This window comes from Pimephales promelas, chromosome 18, assembly GCF_988280905.1.
Source record: "Pimephales promelas chromosome 18, fPimPro1.hap1.1, whole genome shotgun sequence".
NCBI lineage: Eukaryota > Metazoa > Chordata > Actinopteri > Cypriniformes > Leuciscidae > Pimephales > Pimephales promelas.
In genome coordinates this window covers 33,014,378-33,037,594 of record NC_142786.1, presented here as the reverse complement: position 1 = coordinate 33,037,594, position 23,217 = coordinate 33,014,378, and the positions used below count along the sequence as shown (strand labels likewise).

Sequence of the window (23,217 nt, the reverse complement as noted above, 5' to 3'; positions counted from 1 at the left end):
TTTTCTCTTTTTTTGCATTTTTTTTCCCGGAGAGCAGATCGTCGCGCAAACAGTGTGCAGCACTAGTTTCTGTCTGACGTCCATATTCACGTGTTGTGTTCTCTTCTTCGCTGGGTATTGGCGCAATATTTATTTATTTATTGCATGTTTTTTCGTGACAAAACGTGGTTTGTGGACATGATAGGATCGTTGGTTGACTTGTTATTTATTTGATTATTTTCAGGATTTAGACCGTACCATAGTACTGAAACAGCTCTCATTGAGTCACAAATGATTTGCTTTTATCATCCGATCGTGGTTGTATCTCTATGTAGTGCGTTGTCAGCTCGTGTAGTGAGTTGTGGATCAATCATGTTGTGTCGTGTGTGTGTGTGTGAACAGCTCAACGACTTGAACACTCCTGATTTCACTGAGAGCAAGTCATATAGTGTGAACCGCGACATTTTAAAATCATGTAGTGTGAACACGGCTTTAACCCTACGGAAAAGTTCTAGGAACGTTCTGGGAACCAAAAACTAACGTTCCCAGAACCTAAATTTGTTTGCTGGGCAGCTACCATGTTCCCAGCTTGACCACTTTAAACTATATTTTTCAGTTGGGAGAATAACTGTTATGCTTGCTGACTTTGATATTATTAAATCAAGGGAGTATGTTTTTTAGCTCAGTATTAAGGCATATGAGGGTTTTAAATTATACAAAAGGTAAGTGACTTACCGTCCCCACTCCACAGTTTTAAAATGTGATTAATCTTAATCTTCACAAGACAACGTTAATGTAAACTTGTAAATTTTACTTATAAAAAGTATACAAGGCAACTTAAAATGTTGAATGAGACCCCCCCCCCCCCCCCCCCCATCTCTGTCTCCCTGGGCTCCTGGAATAGGGTTGGTGAACTTGCCCGTGTCTCTCTCGAGTGTAGGTACGTGCCACTCAGTCCACAGAGCCGAAAGAAGCCCAGCAAGCTGAGTTGACAGAGGTAGAAAAGAAAACAGCAATGGAGAAGGACGACCAACTATCTACCTCCAAGTACAGTTCACGGGTTCAGATTTGTGAGGGAGGGTAAGTCATAATAATACATAACACTTGTGTTTATATGCAATGAAAATAAAGTGTAACAGCGTAATGAATGCCTTACACAATTTTAAGTAAATATTTCTTACTGTGTTTTAGAGCCAGACCGATATTATCGGCCGATATTAGGCATTTTCCAAAATATCGGTATCATAATGGCCGATAAATGAATATTTAAAAAAATAAAATAAAAACGGATGAAACACGCTTCAATCATCATCTCTCCTTGGCCTGTTATATTGAAAATGTATGTTTTACAATTTGCAGTATGATGTTATCTATTGCTAAATTATGGCTCATCATAGACTAGCTAACCACAAAGCTAGCTAACGCCACTATCATCAGTGGAAGACTGCTTAATGAGCTTGGAAACCACAATGAACTTTTTCTGTCTAAATAAAGGAATGATTACTGTATTTATAACTAGCATATCTCTAGTTACAGTCCCTGCATTGTAAAATGTAAGTTATACTTGCGAGGAGTGAACATTTAGACATAGAGAACAAGTATCAAACGCATCTTGTGCAGAAAAGTTAGCTTTTCTTTTACACGTGTGTGAAATCCAACAATATTTAATAAAAAAAAAAATATCGGCTGATATATCGGATTTTAAAACCCAAATATATTTGAATCGGTATCGGCCTTCAAAATCATTTATCGGTCGGGCTCTACTGTGTTTGCAAGGCAGCATTGTATAGATATAGATATTGGTTTATTTTGCTCATGCATTTCTGCAAGAAGTTCAGCCTAAACCTCCATAGATACCTTTGTAGATACTTCAGTGGAGTAGTTTTGTTTTTGTAAACATTATACTTGTAAAAAATGTCAAATTAAACTTAATCAATATTGACTTGCATCATTAGCCGTTCAAAAATAAAACTTCAAAGTATGGTTTGCATACTTATTTGTGCTTCTTGTTCTATTTTGCATTTATTTGCATGCTAAATTACGCTTGGTCTTCTTTCTTTTCTCTCATGCATTTATTTAACCATTTAACACTTCAAAGATGATGTCATGTTAGCTGTTGATTCTTGTACACCGATGTAAGAAAAGCTAGAATCTTTGTAGTTCCTGCATCCTGCTCACACTGAATGTGCGGTGGCTTTCTGTCAGTATTTTGAGCAGTGCTGTTCTTGCCCCGCTGCAGGAGATCGGTTGGCTGTCCGAGCCAACACGGACCGTCTGTTACACGGCCCGAGCCAGGAAACTACCTAGCCTGGCGGTCACTTCCTGTGGAACCCCACAGAGTCCCATTTACACCATACTGCATCAATGATTTTGGTCATTGAGCTGAAGGCATATGGAGATGGCCAAGAGGCAGTAGAGTCACATTTTGAGGTGTTTTCAGATGAATGAAAAACAAACATCTACGTGGTTTTCAGCTGGATTTGCTTTAATACCTAAATTATCCGAGTGATAAGTGGCAACCAAACACAGTTCCCAAAATTGATTGTTGTAATAAAGTACACTCTAAAAAATGCTGGGTTGTTTTAACCCAATTTTGGGTAAAATATGGACAAACCCAGCCATTGGGTTACATTTTTAAATTACATTTTTTACCCAATGGCTGGGTTTGTCCACATTTTACCCAAAACTGGGTTAAAACAACCCAGCATTTTTTAGAGTGTAAATAATATATTTATTGAAAACTCCATAGGCCCAAGAAAAGCCACAATTATTTACATGAACAGCTGAATTGGAAATGCAGGTCACAAATTTTGGTCTCGTCATATGCATTTGCAGGTCAGAGTTCACAAAAACTTGTTTGCAACAAAACGTATTTGCATTAGGTTGTGTATCCGGTCTCCCGCGCATATGTATAAATGCATATAAATGCATAAGAATGAAAGACAGTGGAAGGTTAAGTCTAGTGTGGCCATTTTAACCTTTTTGAAACTGAACCCATATTTAATGTATAATTTGGGTGTAGTTCGATTGGATGATTGGCAACAAAAGATAAGTACAGTATAATGGTTTTTTTGTTTGTTTGTTTTTTTCCAACCAGTTAGGGTTAGGGTTAGGCTCCTGCCTAGCCACTGGGCATTCAATGCTTATTTTTTTATACAGCTCGAGTGAGAACTTCCATGAACTACAAAAGAAGTCAGACAACTGATAGAAAGAAATGTAATTCTTCAAGGTCATGTAGTCTGTCGTGACTGCGATCAGTTTACAGACACAAGTCTTCCTAAAACAACCACCAACCACTTCTGAAGTAACACAGAATACAGCCATGCAATTTACTCATAATTTGGCTGTGCCGTTTCTCCAAGTGTGGTCTTTACTTTAGGAGACATTTGTGTCTCTTCAGAATGAGAACACTGAAGGTGGTTAAGGTGGTTTGTGCATCTTAAAATGGAAGCTCTGAGGTTTTACGTGATGTATGAGGGGAGTGATTTTGAGTGAAAGTTTGGGTTTCAGGTGAATGGTAATTATGTGTTTTCGGCACAGTTCATCCTCACATAATGAATATGTCATGAATTTTCACATATTTATGTCATGATTGATGCACTTTCTTCGGGCCATGTCTTACCTTTCAATAACAAGTTGTCAATAGACCCTTTTCAGTTGGTAAACATGGTGACGTTTTTTTGTGGGCGGAGCTTAGGTGGAGGCAGAGCGATCCCTCTGGCCGCTTCACTAACGCTAGTTAGCAAGGATTGTTAGCTTGTTTTTTTAACAATGACTGGAGAAAATCCGATATTATCTTAATGTGTACGGTCACTCAGTGTCCAGGACCGCGATTGTTATTTCCAAAAGTTATTTTTAACGAACGGAACCAGATTGGCCGACCCGTAGCCGACTACACGCTCACTCAATGCATGGATGATCTGACAGGATTAACGTACGTTACGTTACCTCGGGTGAGTGGCCTGACTTCTACACCTACCTTACAGAGAAACCGATCGTACAGGGCATATAAATCTTTAGATGCCTATATGGTCCTGTACAAGACTTGTGTGTACGATCCGCAGTTCTGCCGAGCCAGCGCCGAGACCACGACAATGTAAAGAGTGACATTACAGTGCGATTTTAATGATGTGAATATTTTCTAGAAATAGAAGTTCCAGATCAATCATCAATTCTTGCACCAAACAACACAACAAGATGACATTTAATAATAGTAACAATTATTTAAGCTCCTTATTATGCAGCCGAATCTGTGCTGGTTTGTATTGGCCGCCTCCAGTTTTCACTTTGTTTTGCCTCCAGCTAGCGCCGTGACGCAACTGTGACGTCGGCGCAAAAGGGCTTGTACTTAGATTTAGTTATTAACGGTCAGTGCGTAACTCATCCCACATGAATGAGACTGAAAAATCTCATTTTCATCAAATAATATAATAATGAAGTGCCTTTTGGACCCACTTTAATTTCCAATTTTGGAATTCCGGTATGTTTAGAATGGCATTGGATCATATTAATTGTGGTGGTGAACGGTAGTCTGTTACCGTGAATATATCGCGGCACAGCCTAAATCTAAAAAACTAAACCACTCAAAAAAATCTCTCAAAAATAATGGTGTTATTTTTAAGAAAGCTGGCAACACAGGTCTTGATTTGTACTGGTGTTATTGGTTATGAACTGCTGTTTGGCTCTAGGGTTCCCCCCTCTCAGCTGTTTGCATTGGCACAGAAGCCCGGGCTGTGGGCACAGAGCGGCATTGCAAGATCCCCGTGTTTGAGCCGGGGTGGTGCTGATGGGGGTCGAAGGGAGGGGGCCCTAGTTCTTGACATTATAAATGGAGCTCTGTTTGAGGTCAAGTGGAGGCCCCGTTTTGGGACTTTCTGGACACAAACAGGCCAGACTACCCATGTGTGTGTGTGTGTGTCTGTGGGTAGGCGGAGGGGGTGTGTATGGATATATATGCATGCGTGGTGTCTGAAAGAGGGTCTGTGCCAAGCATACCAAGTTGTTTTAGAGCATGCCATGCAGGTGCTATACTGTAGATTTGAGATCAGATCTCCCACACAGACCTGTGAGATCACTGTAAAGGCCTCTTTATGCACATATTCCAGCCCAGAGGCTTTGCTTTGCTTTGCTGCTATTTTAATTAACCTAAAGGTGATGTTGAGAACTTGCAGTGTCAATGACAACCTACATGTGCTGCTTTTCCGCTCCATTCTGTTTGTTTAAAAAATAGTGCTAGTCGGATATGATTGCTGCACGCATTTCAGTCAGGCAAAGTCTTTATTTAATCAAACCCAAATGAGATTCCCTTGTGAAAAAGAAGTGTACTTCACTACAGTATGTGCGACTGTAGTGTATGTCAAATTTTTGCAAAAGTTCATTTAAATGCAAAGTGCACTTATATATGTGTGTGTTTGATTTGCCAATTAAACACATGGTTGTCATCGGTGATTATACAGTACATTAATGTCTCAAGATGATTTTTTAATGAATAGAACGTGTTTGTAATTCAGCATTTGTGTTTAGTTTTTTTTTAATCTTCTTTGCCCATGAAGTTTCCATTTGGTTCATCACTTACTGTATTTTATGAGGTGCTTGTTTTGTTACCTTTAGACTTCGAAAGCCACAATTTCCATTATGATAAATAGCACTATTGACATTTTTTCAACATTTTTGGGGTCAGTCTGTTATTTGTCAGTGACTCCTGATCATTATGAATGTTCACACAACATATCCTTTCAGCTTTTTTGTTGTGTTTTTCCAGATACAGGTCAAGTGAGGAATACGTGTATGTCCGTGGCCGGGGCAGAGGACGATATGTATGTGAAGAGTGTGGAATACGCTGTAAGAAACCCAGCATGCTGCGCAAACACATTCGACTACACACGGACGATCGGCCTTACGTCTGTCAGCACTGTAACTTTGCCTTCAAAACCAAAGGTATGCTGCACAACGGATGAATGGAGATTTGTGGCTTTTAGTTCATGTCTGTCCATATTATATTCATATTAGTGATAAAGTAAAATATTCACTTAATATTAACTTTGAGTCCAACTATTATACGCTAGTGTACACCTAAAAAACAAGATGAACTTTTAGCAGGTATACACATTTAAATGTACAGTCAGGGGCAATTGTAAATATTTGGTCAAATAAAATGTACTGTGGGATAAGACTGCCACTCTCCCAATAGCAAGAAGCAAATTTAACCCTCTGATGGTCTTCGTTTAGGAGTCACGTCCTGGGTCAGAAGTGACCGGACACATAAAAATTAAACTTCCTCCATCCCAGTAAAAACTAATGCAATTTATTTTTGTTTTATAATATTTATTATTTTTAATTTAGTATTTTGAGACAATTTGATTGAATTTATTAATATTTATGCAATATTTATGGTTGATTTTTGCCATGGAAATATATATATTTTTCTATATATATATATTTTTTTTTTTCAAAAAATGATTAATGCAGTATTTTAGTTTAATATAGAGTCTAGGCCTTCAGAAAAAAAAAATTGAAGAAAATTAGCACCATCTGGTTACAGTAAAGAGAAAAACTGTAGAACCATGGTGTAACCACTAGATGGCATGTACATTTTTTTGTGGATTCGAATATATATTTGAAACAATCTCAAAAACAATTTCTTATTAGAAAAAATTGTGGAAAAAAAATAGGTGAATTTTTGTGTTTTTGTCAATTTCCCATTCATTTCCTAACGGGGGTCATTTTTGACCGAAGACCAAAATTGTGACTAATTTTTTTACGAACACTTAGCATGCTCGGATCATGAATTCAATTTTTGTGTGTGTTCGCTTCCCTGATGTCAGAAATATCCCCAAGTTTCGTAACATTCAGATGAAGCTGTGATTTAAAAAAATTCAAAACAGATTTTTTGTAATCTGAATTTATTGGTGTGTATGTACTGTGTATAAAAATGTGTGTGTGTGTAAATTTTTTGCACTCTTGATGTTGTAGAGTGTCAACATTTTACTGCGGTGTACTTTCTTTTAAAAAGGTGGCCAATTTGTAGATTGTAAAGACAAAAAATACTTAATTATTAAAATAATAATTTCCTATGGGTCAGTCATTTTTGACCGAAGACCACGAGTGTGTATATTTTTTTTACGACCACTTAGTATGCTTGGATCATGACCTCAATTTTTTTTGTATTCACATACCAAATGCCTCAAAATGTACCCAGTATCATAACCTTCCGATGAAGCTGGGATTTTTGTAAAATTCAAAACAGAAATGATTCGGTCAGAAGTGGCCAATGACCATCAGAGGGTTAAACTAATCACGATCCTGTCTTGTAGTAGAAATCTTGCCAACACAACAAAAATAGAGGTTAATAATAGATGTTATTGTATCACTAGTTCGATGACATCGGAGGTTGTTTACATGGACAGTCTACACCTGTACTCTCACAGGGAACAACTTGATATAAATAAGTTTCCATTCCCATGTTGAAGCTGTCATACTGTTTTCTTCAGGGAATTTAACCAAACACATGAAGTCAAAGGCTCATGGGAAGAGGTGTCCAGAGGGAACTGCTCCAGGACCAGTTCAGTGTGAGCTTGAGACACATGAGGGAGGTGAGAAGTCTCTTCTTCTTATTATTATTAGTATTATTTAATCACAAATACACTAAAACAGTAAGATTATTACAACTATGTTTTAAAATGTAATTTATATCTGTAATGGCAAAGCTGAATTTTCAGCAGCCACGTGCATGGATCATCAATTATTAGTCTATCAATCACTTCTTTTTGTAGTTCTCTGTAGTTTGTTGAAAGTATTATATGACTTTGAGAAAATTATATGATTCATCGATTATTGTGATCATTTGGAAATAAATGATGCATTTACTATGAATTACTGTGGCATTTGGATTAAGTAGAGTTACTTAGTGCTTCAATTAGTTCAGTGCATTTCTCTTTGTTTATTAGCATAATTAACCGTACTGAATGTAAGTGACTCTTGTGCTGTAGGTGACCTTGAGACGGATCTGGTGGAGGAGCACCAGTTCTCAGACGCAGAGGAGACAGATGTGGACGAGGATGATGATGATGATGATGAGGGTGACGGGCAAGCATCATGCTCCTCTTCATCGTCCAAGAGTGCGTCTCTCTCCAGGGATAATTCTGGCTCCTGTGACATCTCGGGCTTTCCAAACCCAGGCTGGGAACAACATCCAAATCCGCCTGTCAGTATGAGCCCCCGAAAACCAAGCCACTATGGAGAAGCTGCCTCTCCGAAGACCACAAAGTCTATAGTAACCCTTCGCCACCTGGAACCCACCACAGGGACGTGCTCGTCCCCGTCTCCTGGCCTGCAGATGTCCCCTGCTTTACCGCAGTCTCCTCAGCGTGACATGTCCCCTCTGCGCTGTCCCTCTCCGAGACACAGTCTCTTTCCATCATCTTGCGTTTCCTCTCGGTCTCCTTTTGAACACCCAGCCTCATCGTCCCCCATTAGAGCCTCGTCCCCCGTACAGCCTTCGCCTCACAGCTGTCCACTTGCGCTGACCGTCGGGGCCAGTGTGACGGTTCAGTACCAAACTGAGTCTACTAAAGCCTCACCCAACAGATTAAATCTCAAGACCAAACCGGCAAGTGTCTTTATGGACATCTTTCTGACTGAATGCTCATAAAAGACTGTTTAAACCAGCATTGAGAAGGTTAAATGACCGTCCGTGCCATTTATATAGTGCATTTTTATATTATATATATATATGAAAAGTTCAGATGTAAAAGCCTCTAAATGCCATTTGAAATTTTCTTCAAGAATGTTAATTTTTATCAAGCTTGTATATTTAAGTTCAGTGATTTCACTTTAATGGCAATGATAATTACCTATTAATTGTTATTTAAGTGAAATTACTGAACTTAAATATACAAGTTTGATAAAAATCATCATTAAAGAAGAAAATTTAAAATGGCATTTAGAGGCGTTTGCATCTGAACTCTTCATATATATATATGTATGAAGAGTTCAGATGCAAAAGCCTCTAAATGCCATTTGAAATTTTCTTCAAGAATGTTAATTTCACTTAAATGGCAATGAAGATTACCTATGAATTGCCATTTAAGTGAAATTACTGAATTTAAATATACAAGCTTGATAAAAATGATTATTCTAGAAGAGAATTTCAAATGGCATTTAGAGGCTTTTGCATCTGAACTCTTCACATATATATATATATATATGAAGAGTTCAGATGCAAAAGCCTCTAAATGCCATTTGAAATTTTCTTCTTTAATGATGATTTTTTATCAAATTTGTATATTTAAGTTCAGTAATTTCACTTTAATAACAATTAATATGTAATTATCATTGCCATTTAAGTGAAATTACTGAACTTAAATATACAAGTTTGATAAAAATCATCATTAAAGAAGAAAATCTTAAATGGCACTTAGAGGCTTTTGCATCTGAACTCTTCATATATATATATATATATATAATGGTTTCCCATTTAAACCCGTTTTGTTTAGTTTCTCTAAAACAAATTACACTTTTATTACCCTTAGAAACAAATTACACCCATTGAATTTTTTTTTTTTTTTAAGAAAAACTGATTTAAATAGTATTTTCACATATCGGCTAGCTTTACTGACTGTGGCTTTTATTCATTTTTCTAAAAATACATTTAGTCTTTAGGAAACTAAATCACACATTGATGATCTTTATAATAAAAACCATTTTTATCAGTGGGAAAATAAATATTTTTTATAAAAAGTTTAGACAGAAAACATTTTTGAAAAACTAATAATTGAAGTTGGTCCGAAGTATATAATTTTTTTTTTTTCAGCAAGTAATTTATAATATTTAACATATTATTTGATTGAAGTATTTATGTATTCGAATTTTTCTTCGAATGATCCATGCTCTCTTTTAACAACCATTCATCCTTGTTTCAATAATAAATTGTGGGTTGTTAGCCTTGATAGCTAAATACAGTATGTAGATGCTTCTTTCTTTGTCAAAGTTTGTTTTACTCCAATTATAGAGTTTTTTATGTATTTGTGTGCAAAAAAATCTGAAAACAAGACACCCAAATATATCCAAGATAAACATCCAAACACAAATACCCCGATTCTAAAAGCACACTGTGTTATTTTTGTGTCGCACCTTTATTACAAATAGAGTCTTTACATACAATTAAAGCCAAAGCCTTAGATAGTAACCCATGAAATGATGAATGCATACTTATCTGTTTACCATCTACTAGATTTGGGAAGAACCAAGACTATCTTTAGCTGCAAAAAACCACACACTTTAGAAATAACGTCCTTTTGCCTAGAATAAAGATGACTCCACCTGTGGTCACTTGGTGATTTCACTAAAAAAAACATGTCTTTCTGGCTCCCCTCAAGGAGAAAACACACAGTCCTAAGCGAAGGACCAACATGATGCCTCTGCCACATGGGCGTCTCTCCAGGAAAGAAGGCCAGCGTGTGTTAAGTCACCTGCCCCTGCACTCCCAGCCCCAGGTGATGATTCCCAGTGTCAGCCTCACCATTCCTATAGGCGGGATCCAGATGGTGCAGCCACGCTCCAACATGCTCCTCCGAAGCGCTTCTCTGCACCACAGCGTGGCCCAGATGACGGTCACTGTACTCACGAAGGAGAAAGGGACAGATGAAGTTCCTCATCGTAAAAATCAGCTGATTGTGTTCACCGAGCCAACGGTGGAGATGAGCTCTTCCTCCGATGAAGACAAGGAGCAAATCCGGGGAGTGGTTCAGTCAGAGCGAGTATCCAAGGTTCCCGGCGTTCCCATGACGACCTGGAAGAGTATCTCTCAAAGAAACCACAGAAAGCATCCTCGAGCTCAACCGGTAGACGGCTCAAGAACATCCATGGACACTAAGTGTTAAAGATAAAGTTCAGCCAAAAATGACAATTCTTTCTTCATTTTTACAGACCTAATAATGACCTAAACCTGCATGTTTGGCAGAATCTTCAGTGTTGGAAACGAACAGGGGCTTGGGGCAAAAATGACACGCATAGACACAAACCAACACCTACGTCTTCATCACCCTCTGGCGTATTCGATATGCAGGCAGGAGAAATAATAAAACAGGGTTATTTACATCGTGTGAGAAGAGAAAGAATCAGCGAAAGTGTTGCGCTTTTTATTAGGGCTGTCAAACGATTCATCGCGATTCATCGCATCGAAAATAAAAGTCTGTGTATCATTATTTTGTATTTATATATAAATACACACACACATGCATGTATATTTAAGAAAAAAAATATTATTTATATAATATAAATTATATATAAATCTATATACAGTATACACATGAAATATTTCTTAAATATAAACAAGCATGTGTTGTATTTATATATATAAAATAATTATACACAGTGCCTAAAGGGTGCATATTGGTACCTTAATGGTACATATTGGCACCTAAAATGTACATATTAGCACCTAAAATGCACATATTAGAACCTAAATGTACATTTTAGCACCTAAAATGTAGATATTAGAACCTATAATGTACATATTAACAAATTAATGTCCATATTAGCACTTACATGTACATATTGGCGCCTAAAATGTACATATTAGCACCTAAAATGAACATAGAACCTACAATGTACATATTAACAAATAAATATCCATATTTGCACCTACATGTACATATTGGTGCCAAAAATGTGCAGATTAGCACCTAAATGTACATATTAGCACTTAAAATGTACATATAATGTACACATTAACAAATAAATGTCCATATTAGCACCTACATGTACATATTGGTGCCTAAAATATACATATTAGTACCTAAAATGGATAAAAGTTTACTTTTTGAAAAGGTACAGCTCCAGTGACAGCTTTTGTACCTTTTTTCCTGAGAGTGTTCATGCGTTGTATGGAGCACTTTAGGGTGTTTTTAAGATGCCTTAGCTTAAACATTCTGCCTTGCATGTCGGTTTGGATATGAGGATGTGAAGAAATGATGACAGAACTTTATTTTTGGGTGAACTATCCTTTAGGTCATGATTCAACTAATAACCGGGGTCATTTTTGCTTCGTTTAACATTATGTAGATACATTATGTTCCTGATCTATGTGTATGTTCTTGTCTGCATTCTACATTTTACAAAGACGCATATATACAGTATGTGTGTGTGATAAAATGGAAACATTTATTACATATATTTAGCAAAATTATATATAAGGTGCCAATAAAATTCAACAACCATTTTCACGTTTTATTGCGTTACTGCATGGAACCATTGAATGAAACAAATTTATCTAACTGTAAATCTTAATAGAAATCCTACTGTACAAATGTATGTTTTTATATGCATTTATACTATATTCTATGGCATTGCAGTGTATATGTGTTTTTCTTTATTTTATGTGATGGTCAGTAGAATATTTTTTGGCCAGCATTTTAAACACTCATTCATTTCCAGTAAATAGTCTAGAATATGGTCAAACCCAGAAGATGAGCGGCTCTGGTCGATGCTTCAGTTGTTCTTGTGGCGTTGATTATTTAGATGTGGGAAGAAGATGTCAGTATGGTGTTCCTCCCGTTGTTGTGATGTGTCCAGATAGACAGATCTCTTGTGTGATCTTACAGACAGGACAAAGTATTATCAGAAATATAAGAGTAACATGAATTTCAATGTTACAAGAGTCTGCAGTTGCTTTGGCCATGTTTATTTATTCGATAATCTATGCACAAAATGATTATGTGTTCTGTCTTGTATTTCAAACTATATGCAAAGATATTGTTAATGTATGGATTCTAATAACTAATGCTGTTAATAGCATTTTTTACAAATGTTTTGGGCAACTGTTGATTTGACTGATCATTTTGATTAAAGATCTGATGTCATTTTAATTAAATACAATCATTATATCTGGTAACATTACAGTGTCCTTGTTTTCACAATCATAGCTCCTCAGCGTTTTCAAAGCTTTGCGTTTTTGAAGTTTGCACAGAGATAAACTTTTTATTATTATTTAAAGGCTTGCACATTGCAACGCATTTCAAGGTTTGTGTTAATTAAAATTAACGAATATTTTCCCCGAGTCATTTGGTTCATTCAACGAACGAAATGAACGAGTTGACTCGGAAAAAGATTCGCTCATTTTGATGAACGAGTTCGAACAGGAGAGTCACGAACGCAGCGCGCATCACAGAACAGAGCAAGGCGAGCATTTGTGCTTATAAAACTTAAACTTTGTTAATTATTTATTAAATGAGCGATCGTTTCGCTTGATAAGACCCTTATTCATCGTCTGGAATCGTTTAAAGCCCTTTGAACAGTTTGCAGTTTGTACTGAAGTGTCTTTTGGACCTTGAATCGTTTGGTTCCCAGACTGAAGTCCATTATATGGAGAAAAATCCTGGAATGTTTTCATCAAAAACCTTCATTTCTTTTCGACTGAAGAAAGAAAGACATGGACATCTTGGGGGGTGAGTAAATCATCAGCAAATGTCTTTTTTTAAAGTGAACTACTCCTTTAAGTAAATAACTAATGATCTTTTCAACGGAAGTGAATCAATCAAAACTATCTTTAGCTGGACGATAACTTTATTCTAGAGCTGCTGTTACGCCGAAACAATCTCTGTAACTGTGATTTCCTATCATCATCATCACTGTAAAGCTGCTCTGAAACAATCTATATTGTTTTAAGCGCTAGGCAATATAAATGAAGGTGACATGAGGTGTTAGAAGTAATTGTTTTGTAATTAAGTAATTAAGAGATTAGTAATTACTTAAGTCTTATTTAAATGCACTCATGTCTTAAGGCGTTAAAAAGTATTCTTAATACTGTTAACTTCACTTGAAGGCAGTATAGATAGAGTGAGACCATAGAGCTTTGGTGATAGCGCCCCCTACTGGTACATCATCATAGTTCTAAATAATGTAGATTCGTTGATTGATTAATTGTTGAGTTTTAGTTGTTTTACGTTTTATCATCATAAATCAGATTTTTTTTAATTAATTTGACTAACAAACTAATATCACAATATCATCATATTTATTATTATTGTCATAGCTGTTGAAAATCAAGTGCACACAATAAAACCACACTGAAATAATTTAACTGTTGGGGTAAGATGTCAAATTTTATTTTCACATGTGTTTTATAGAATTTATATATTATATAATAATATATTTATAAATGCTGAGAAATTACAACTTATCCCATAAAGTGTGATATCATGCCTCAACATGGCCACTGCCTCCCTATATTTATATTATAACGTCAGGCTCCATGAATAAATAACTATCTCTTTACTTTTTTCACTCACTCATTTGTTGCGTTTATTTTTTTTTAAAGGAACTTAGACCGCTAATGTAATAAACGTCTACTCTCGGTTCGCCACCAGAGGGCGCTGTAAATGCGCTGAAACTAAATGAAAGGTTCTCAACGTCAAGTGTTATCGATGGCTAAAGAGACTCTTCATAGTACAGTGCAGATAAACGAACTAAATTATCTTTGTAATTAAAAATAATTACAAAATAATCATATAGCCTACAGTATACCCCCTCACACACCCCAACCAACCACAGGCATGTATGGTATTTGATTTCCAGAGACAGATCATGAAATGTTTGTGTTCTTAACTGTGATGCAGGCCATAGCTAACACAAGAGGAATGTACAGGAAACGGAAATAGACATGTGTGTACCCGTCATTGCCTTCATAGACATTGGTCAAAGATAATGGATCGTCTCATGCAGGATTCCAAGAAAAGTGAAGCCATTTGTCATTGTTTGGAATTCCTCAAACACCTCAGTTAGCATAAACATCAAAGCGATTAGGATTATACCTGCAGGTAGCCTGTGTGTGATAAAGATGAATTTTGCAATTTTGAGGGTGTGTTCTTAAACACCTAGATTGATATAGGCCTCGTCATACAGACAGTTAGTGATGTGACCATAAGCAATGTTTTAACCTTTGCTCATCACTTAAGAATGACCTAGCAACTACATAACAACACCTTCACTGTAAAAAATATTTTCAAGATTTGTTATCACAACATATTTTCTTTTGTCAAATCAACTTTATAATAATTTATTTAGTTGAGATAACTTATTATTTTGAGTTTCTGATGGTTAAATTATTCTACTTCATTGTATTAACTCACTTTTTCCAGTTCAATCAACTTAAAATTTTAAGGCAACCCAGGTTACTTACTTTTTTAAGTTAAACCAACAATATTTTTTACAGTGTAGTAACCACAACATTTTTTCTTTTGTCAAATCAACTTTATAATAATTTATTTAGTTCAGATAACATATAATTTTGAGTTTCTGAGGGTTAAATTAATCTCCTTCATTCTATTAACTCACTTTTTCCCAGTTCAATCAACTTAAAATTTTAAGGCAACCCAGGTTACTTACTTTTTTAAGTTAAACCAACAATATTTTTTACAGTGTAGTAATCACAACATTTTTTTCTTTTGTCAAATCAACTTAAATAATTTATTTAGTTCAGATAACATATAATTTTGAGTTTCTGAGGGTTAAATTAATCTCCTTCACTGTATTAACTCACTTTTTCCAGTTCAATCAACTTAAAATTTTAAGGCAACCAGGTTACTTACTTTTTTAAATTAACCCGTCAATATTTTTTTTTACAGTGTTGGAAACCTCCCACAACAATCTTAATTTCTTTAAAAATATTTCTTTTTAACATTTCTGAAAAAATGGAATTAATAAAATAATAAATAAAGTGCATTTAGTGAAAGTCAGTGGGATGCAAAAGAACCCCAATTGGACACAATTAACTTTAGAGGTATAGACAAAAAATAAGTGTAAAAAAAAAAACCAAGAAAATGATGATTAAATTATCATGTGAAGGGTGAACTTAATATGTCACTGATACTTTATGTGAAAAGCACACTTCACAATTCCAAAGCTAAATTTTAACAATGACATCATTATGCCTGCATTGTTTGACAATTTTGCATGCCATATTTGCTTCTCTCTCTCTCTCTCTCTCTCTCTCTCTCTCTCTGTCTCTCTCTCAGTGACTAGTTTTGGTCAGGAAAGTCTAATGAAGCATGATGTGTCAAAGTGTAGAGGAGCATTGCATTCCTGAGAGCTTCTGAATGAATTCCACAGACGCTTTGAGTTGTTTAGTGTTAGTCTGAGCGCAGCGCCGCATTCCTTCAACAGGCCACCACGTTAACTGCAGGAAATGGAAACAGCGACATTGTTCGATTGTGACTGTAGAAACTGAGACAGAAAAACAGAGAGTTAGTCTGAGGTGTAGTGTGAGTGTCCTGAGCAATCATTAACTTATAATCAAGCACAATCATCTGTAAATGAAGAGTTCAGATGCAAAAGCCTCTAAATGCCATTTGAAATTTTCTTCTTTAATGATGATTTTTATCAAACTTGTATATTTAAGTTCAGTAATTTCACTTAAATAACAATTAATAGGTAATTATCATTGCCATTTAAGTGAAATCGCTGAACTTAAATATACAAGCTTGATAAAAATGATCATTCTAGAAGAAAATTTCAAATGGCATTTAGAGGCTTTTGCATCTGAACTCTTCATATGGAGACAAAAAAAACATTTTAGAATTTAAATCAGCACAATTAATCATATTCTCATGCTCTTAGTTCATAAATGTGACATGCATGAAATATTTAATTGGGGAAATAGCAACATGTAATGATACAAGATGAGTTATGATCTTTAAAAATGATGGGAGCGTTAACAAACGTTTGCTTTAGTTATTTCTGTTTGTTCTTGACCTCCACATTTCCAACAGGACAAATAATCCGCGAGGTGCCATTGTTTGGTAGATTGTGACATCATCACTCTGGCATTTCCTGCCCCCCTGCAGTGGCTATCCTTACTGTTTAATATTTGTCCAGTTTTTGTTTTGAAGGGAAGGGTAGTTGCTGTTAGGGTTAGGGTCCATTGCATCACATAACAAATTATTGCAGAATCCATTGGTTTTATAATTTCATTGCATATCCATGCATTTTATATAATAACCAACCAAGTTACCTAAATAAATAAATGATTTAGTTATATTCAGTTAGAAAAAAAAAATCAGGTTCTCTCTGCCATTACCATTGTAGTGATAATATCAGCAAAATATGGAAAGTCAATGATGGAAGAGCAGCTAGAGGACATTTCCAGTGTTTAATAAAATGTCTTCCTCCAGGTCAGAATATTTTGCATATTTGAATCAGTGACATTTGTTAACAAGAGTGTGCTGATAGGACTAATGACATACAAATGATGCTGTCATGACCTCCATTGATGGGGTTTCGTGTTCAATTTGCATATTTTCTGAATGTTATGTCATTTTCCCTGTGTTCAAATATATATATAAGGTTCCAATTTATTTCCATTGTCCACTTTTGACATTTTACTAACTAGAAGTAACTTTGCAACTACTGTACATGTCAACTAACTGTCATTAGAGTATTAGTAGACTGTTAGGTTAGGGATCGGCTTGGTATGTAGTTGCAAAGTAACAAATTCAAAGAGGAAAATGTCATTGCTCAGATACACACACACACACACACACACACACACACACAAGAGTATATACAAGTCAAGTCAAGTCACATTTATTTATATAGCGCTTTTCACAATACAGATTGTATCAAAGCAGCTTCACAGTGATAACTTGAAAGTAATACAACACAGATCAATAATATTGTTAAATATTAAATATCAGAAGCAAGCCAAAAGCAAGGCAACAGTGGCAATACGCAAATATACACCCTTGTATATTTATTGTGTATTTTTCTCTATTTTTTGTGTTTATTTAAAATTAGATAAATCTGATATCATTTTAATCTCCAATCTGTTGTTTAACAGTTGATATAGTTCTTTAATGCTATAGTCACTAGCAGGGTTTAAACCCCAGTTGTGCAGTTGGGGCATGTTGTCACACTGCGTTACATTAGAAACATGATATTATACTCTATACTTTTTATAGATTCTATTGAGAAAACATGAGAAGCATGGAAATAAAGAGTGAGAGTCAATGTTTTAGAAATGATTAATTATTATTTTGTTTTGAACTATGCTGTATAGATGTGTTTTCTAGTGTGTTCAAACTCAAACATTAGTTTATTTTTAATTATTAAAAAATGCCATTATTTTATATGAAAAGGTTAATAATTGTATTTTATTAAGAACATGTTTTGGTTTGACTTGTATATTTTTCTAAATAGATCAGATAGCATTTTAATCTGTTATATGGTGATGTTACAATGTACCCCACCTATGGGGCACGTTGTCACATCTCACTTCCATTCTTTCAGGGTAAATCAAGAAAAAAAGTATTAATAAAACAAAACCACATAATTGTACAAGACATGTGGGAAATAAATGTGGGAAAATAATAAATACTCTAAACCCGAAGTAGATTTACACAAACTGAGAAAGTCAAACAGCGTTACGCTCTCCTTGTATATAAATGTGTGTGTGTCTGAGCAATGACTTTTTCCTCTTTGAATTTGTTACTTAGCAATATTACTGTTTTTACTATGTTATGGAATCAAGTAATACACCCTAACCTGTGAGGATATCTACCCAATCGTATTATTCCGTGCCCGTGACACATCCATAATCTGTGGTTGGATATCCTATCAGTCCTGCTTCTTCCTCCAGGGGTTTTCTGCACTAATGTGGAATGTATATCGCTGGACACAAGCAAAACATGCCATTAAATGCTATCTCCTCCTCCGCTGATGATGATGATGATGATGATGATGATGACAGCACGTGGGCTCCCCTGCGGAGAAAACAAAGGTTTCCTGTTTCTGTGACACTGACTTCTCCAGGGGGAGCTCATGACATCACTCCCTGTTCCATCCACATCATACATGCTTTGAGCCAATCAGGAGGCAGGAATCTCTGTTGTGGGGCGGAGCGTTTGGCAGGATAAATGGAAGGCGGGTTGGTTGAGCTGAACACAAGCACCTGTTAGTCTCTCTCTCTCTCTCTCTCGAGCACTGACTGATCATCTGGATTTAACAGAAACTGCAATGGCTCTCTCTCTGCGGACGGCCGTCTTTATCTCCGTCACACTATGTGTGCTGCAGCAAGGTAAGATACTTCTACCTTTTTAAAGAAGAAGATTCAAAAGTGTTCTGTCCTCTAACTTAAAAACTGATAACCTTGTTGCCTTAAGATTTTAAGTTCAATGAACTGGAAAAATTGAGTTAATACAATGAAGGAGATTGATTTAAGCATCAGAAACTCGAAAGCTTATGTTATCTGAACTACATAATTCATTAAAGTTGATTTGACAAAAAAATGTGAAACAAATTTGAAATTTAAAAATTTTTCAAGTTGAAAAAACAAATCATGAAAATTTATATTTTTACAGTGTGGGTTACTAAAGTATGAGCTGTGCACTTTCGGTTTCAAAAAGGTTCGATTTACAGTATTTTACATTTCAGTTGTTTTAGCTTGTCAGCAGTAATATTAAATGGAGAATTTTTCTTCTCAGATTTTTGAATTGAGAAAATATCTCCACTAATCAGATGTTATGATTAAATGGTCATATATGTCAGTGTGGACATCTGCACAAAGATAACACACACACACAAAAATGATAAGTGCAGCTGTCGTTGCTCAGTGTCATATCTATATTGTTATACTAGAATTTGTGCATTTATCTTTCCATGTAATTCATTTAATACAGAATAATAGGAAATATGTGCAGTTGGATCTTTTGTTGGTGATTTGGTCAAGTAGATTTCGAGATTACCGTGTATTTTAAAGATTCAAAGATTCTGTGTGTTTTCTAGGGTTTGGATATCCACTATCTGAACAGTCTGAAGCATCCGCCAATCCACCTGCTCTCAAACGGGTTCGTACCAAGCGCTGCTCCTGTAGCAGTTGGTTGGACAACGAGTGCATCTATTTCTGCCATTTAGACATCATCTGGGTCAACACACCGAGGTGAGTGTGTATATGAGGTACTTGACCAGTTTCGTCCCGTAGAATATGTCATTTTGATAACATGTAGACACATGACTTTTATAACATCTTGTGCATTTTAATAAATCCTTCTCTTCTTCTCATTCATCTCTGTACAGTAAGATAAGCCCTTTCGGTCTGGGAAGTGCTCTTTCCCGTCGCCGGCGTTCCACAGGTCGTTGTGAATGTGCCAATCCGTCTGATCGTTCCTGCTCCAGTTTCTGTCACACCAGGTGAGGTCAGACTTCTAGCTCCGCCCTGAAGATGAAACCAGATAGATACGTGTCATTTTGTCTGTCGCGGAAGCGGCGGAGATGAGGGCGATGTGTGTGGGAGGATTTACCGAGCTCTGATACGCATCCCTTTTTTGAGATAAAAGGAAAAAAGGGAGTGAAAAAGAAACATCTAATGACTAAAGTAGTAATGAGTCATGCAGGTCCCAAAAATCAAAGGACGGCTATTTGGACAAGTTTATTTTTATCAGAACAGTCCTGTGGTCGGCATTGGCTAATGTCTATATTTGTCTATGGATTTGGATTTGGATGCCAGAGCAAGTCATTGAAAAAAAGCTGAAATCTTTTATTATATATGAAGAGTTCAGATGTAAAAGCCTCTAAATGCCGTTTGAAATTTTCTTCTTTAATGATGATTTTTATCAAACTTGTATATTTAAGTTCAGTGATTTCACTAATTGTTATTTAAGTGAAATTACTGTACTTAAATATACAAGTTTGATAAAAAATCATCATTAAAGAAGAAAATTTCAAATGGCATTTAGAGGCTTTTGCATCTGAACTCTTCATATATATATATATATATATATATATATACAAAGCATATTATATACAATAGCATTACCAGTCAAAATTGGACACATTTGAATGACCAAACTGGCAGCTCTCAATCGGGTCATGGGGTTTATACGACCACAATCGACTTTTACTTAAGAAAAAAAGGTTCCCTTCATAAAGATTTTATGGCTTTTCATTCATTATCTATCTATACACACACAAACAAAAACTAGGCTTGATTCAGTTGTTCTGAAATTATGAACTTTGTGGCTAAACAATGCATCATTTCCATTTGTAAAAAAATAAAAAATTTTGATATGACCCCATATTGAAATAAATGGGAAATGTGAAAAAAAAATAATAATAAATATATTTTCTTAAAAAAAAAAAAAAAAAAATCCGGCATAAATCTGAAAATTTTTACACAGAATTGAAGGCCTAGTACTAGAGCATAAATGCAATGCATCATACAAAAAATAATATTTGATATGCAAGCTAACGGTGTAGTTGAGGAATTGTGTGGTATATGGATACAAAAGTATTTTATATCTCCAAAAACACAGCATTAATGAATAGATGAGAAGTAAACAAAAAAAATGATATATTATTTGTATGATTAAAAATGTATATTTTTTGTACAATTACTCAATCAATTGTTTGTGACCCCGAAGTGTAAACAGGAAACGAAGACCATTTGAAGGTTAACTGGTATTCTCAAATTTTATCTCCAGCTCAGAAAATCCAGATATGGAGATTGTGACCCAACTTGGTGACCAGTTAAATCACATGGGCAAAATCAGTAATCATCTCCTGTCAACTCTCAGGTATATTTGCCATCAACATAAGCACTATTAGCACATGCGTTTGCTTCAGTTAACTCAAAATATCCTGCTTTGTGGCTAAACAATGCATCATTTCCATTTGCAGGAAGGTATTTAAAGACAACCTCATTACAGCGTCACGATCTGCTGCAACCAAAAAGAAATCCAGAGCCAGGAATCTCTTGATCAGCTAGAGCGAGATGAAACGACACTCGTGAGAGCATTTGAACAAAACCCATCCTGGATGAAGAGGATCTGCCTTGAGTGAAGAAGGGCAAACATGATGGATTCTCTCAATTCTGTGGCATGAACCTTCAATTTCTTCAGTTGAGGTGGAAAAGAAATGTCTGGGCGCCACAAGGATGATTAGGTGCTGAAATGAAGAAAATGAGTGAGCGTAAAAATCGCTGAAATACTGCAAACATTTAAGCAGGAAGTTATGGTGGGTTTCTTCTTGAAAAGACCAAAAAGAATATATATATATATATATATATATATATATATATATATATATATAACAAATAAAACCCTTTACCCTCAGACTGAAGGACTTTAGGTATAATCTCCACCCTTGACCCTATTTTTTTTATTAATGCTTTATTTATTAGAGTTTTTCTCTGAATCAGAGATTAATTTTATTATTTATTTATTTATTCATATATTTAATTGTATTTGGAAATGTGTCTGATGCTTTCTATGATCAAGTGTCTAAATGAAGAAAAAGAAGAAAAAAAGCTGTAGCCGTGAGGAATGTTTATCTGTTTTCCTTTTACGACTTTTCCTTCCCTTCATTTTTTCCCCCGTTTCAGTGAATGCGGAAGTATTTATTGCATACTTTCAGTCGGGTGTTTTTATTGTTCAGATACCAGCAAGTTTCAATAGCTCAACACTTGCCAAGAAATGCTGTTATTGTTTTCCTAAATTACAAACCGGCTGCTGCTGTCTGCTGGGTCCATTGTGTAAAAAACTGTACTGCTACTGTACTTAGAGTTCACATTACGCTCTCAAAATACCCGGAGTTACATGCAATCTGTTGTGTATTATTATTTACATGTCCAGAGTTCTGACTATTGTAATACATTTAAGTATCCTGCACCTGTTCTTGTTTTCTTCCTTATTCACAGATACTTGAATGTTTAAACTTGAATTGCTTTTATTCAGAAGTCAGTTTATTTATTGTATTTATTCAATGAAATCTATTTTTGTATCATTGTATCTATCAATAAAGAAACAGCATACTGTCAAATAACACAGAAGTCTTTATTGACTTATAGCAATTTTCGGTATTATGTCCAGATGAGTAATAACATTACATTCTTCCACAATATACAGTAAATCCCTCTTCGCATATACACATCACACTTTACAAAACACATTTATGAAACATGCAACTTTTAAAGGAAAAGGGGGCAACCCTTTATATGTGAACCAAATGTTATGTGAGAGTCATGTTTGTGGCTCCTTGAGCAATGTTCATGCAGAACTTCGGAGTACTGGGAATTCCACATGTGCATTCAAACAGGTGTGTAACATACTTACCTTAAAAGTCAGTATAAGTTAGCTATACGGGTGAGGTGAGACTAAAAACATTTGTGTTATTTCTTTTTTAAGCAGAGTTTGACAGTGTTCTGAGACGGTATTTTATCTTTATCTTGTGCAGTCTCTTTGTCTACCACCT

At 35.5% G+C, this 23,217-nt stretch overlaps 2 protein-coding genes across 5 annotated transcripts in view; both read left to right on the top strand.

Moving 5' to 3' along the window:
- hivep3a (HIVEP zinc finger 3a) overlaps window positions 1-12,871 on the top strand; it is a 35,786-nt gene extending 22,915 nt beyond the window's left edge. For all 4 annotated transcript variants that reach the window (XM_089122616.1, XM_039652934.2, XM_089122618.1 and 1 more), the window contains 5 exons: window positions 920-1,059; window positions 5,741-5,916; window positions 7,470-7,571; window positions 7,968-8,587; window positions 10,356-12,871. In XM_089122616.1, the coding sequence (XP_088978742.1) occupies window positions 920-1,059; window positions 5,741-5,916; window positions 7,470-7,571; window positions 7,968-8,587; window positions 10,356-10,859 (1,542 nt within the window). In that variant the 3' untranslated portion in view covers window positions 10,860-12,871. The remainder of the gene's footprint in view (window positions 1-919; window positions 1,060-5,740; window positions 5,917-7,469; window positions 7,572-7,967; window positions 8,588-10,355) is intronic.
- Window positions 12,872-13,134: 263 nt separating this feature from the next.
- Window positions 13,135-22,026, top strand: edn2 (endothelin 2). The gene is made up of 6 exons (XM_039651563.2): window positions 13,135-13,424; window positions 18,611-19,048; window positions 19,756-19,909; window positions 20,047-20,160; window positions 21,450-21,542; window positions 21,646-22,026. Exons 2-6 carry the CDS (start codon window positions 18,988-18,990, stop codon window positions 21,731-21,733), a joined length of 510 nt encoding a protein of 169 aa, XP_039507497.2. The 5' UTR covers window positions 13,135-13,424; window positions 18,611-18,987; the 3' UTR covers window positions 21,734-22,026.
- The last annotated feature ends 1,191 nt before the right edge of the window (window positions 22,027-23,217 follow it).

Bases quoted from the DNA above. Each gene is read 5' to 3' on its own strand.
- edn2 (XM_039651563.2), top strand. From the start codon at position 18,988: ATGGCTCTCTCTCTGCGGACGGCCGTCTTTATCTCCGTCACACTATGT. The intron at 20,161-21,449 runs GTGAGGTCAGAC...TTTTATCTCCAG, and splicing joins TCCAGTTTCTGTCACACCAG to CTCAGAAAATCCAGATATGG. The intron at 21,543-21,645 runs GTATATTTGCCA...TTCCATTTGCAG, and splicing joins CATCTCCTGTCAACTCTCAG to GAAGGTATTTAAAGACAACC.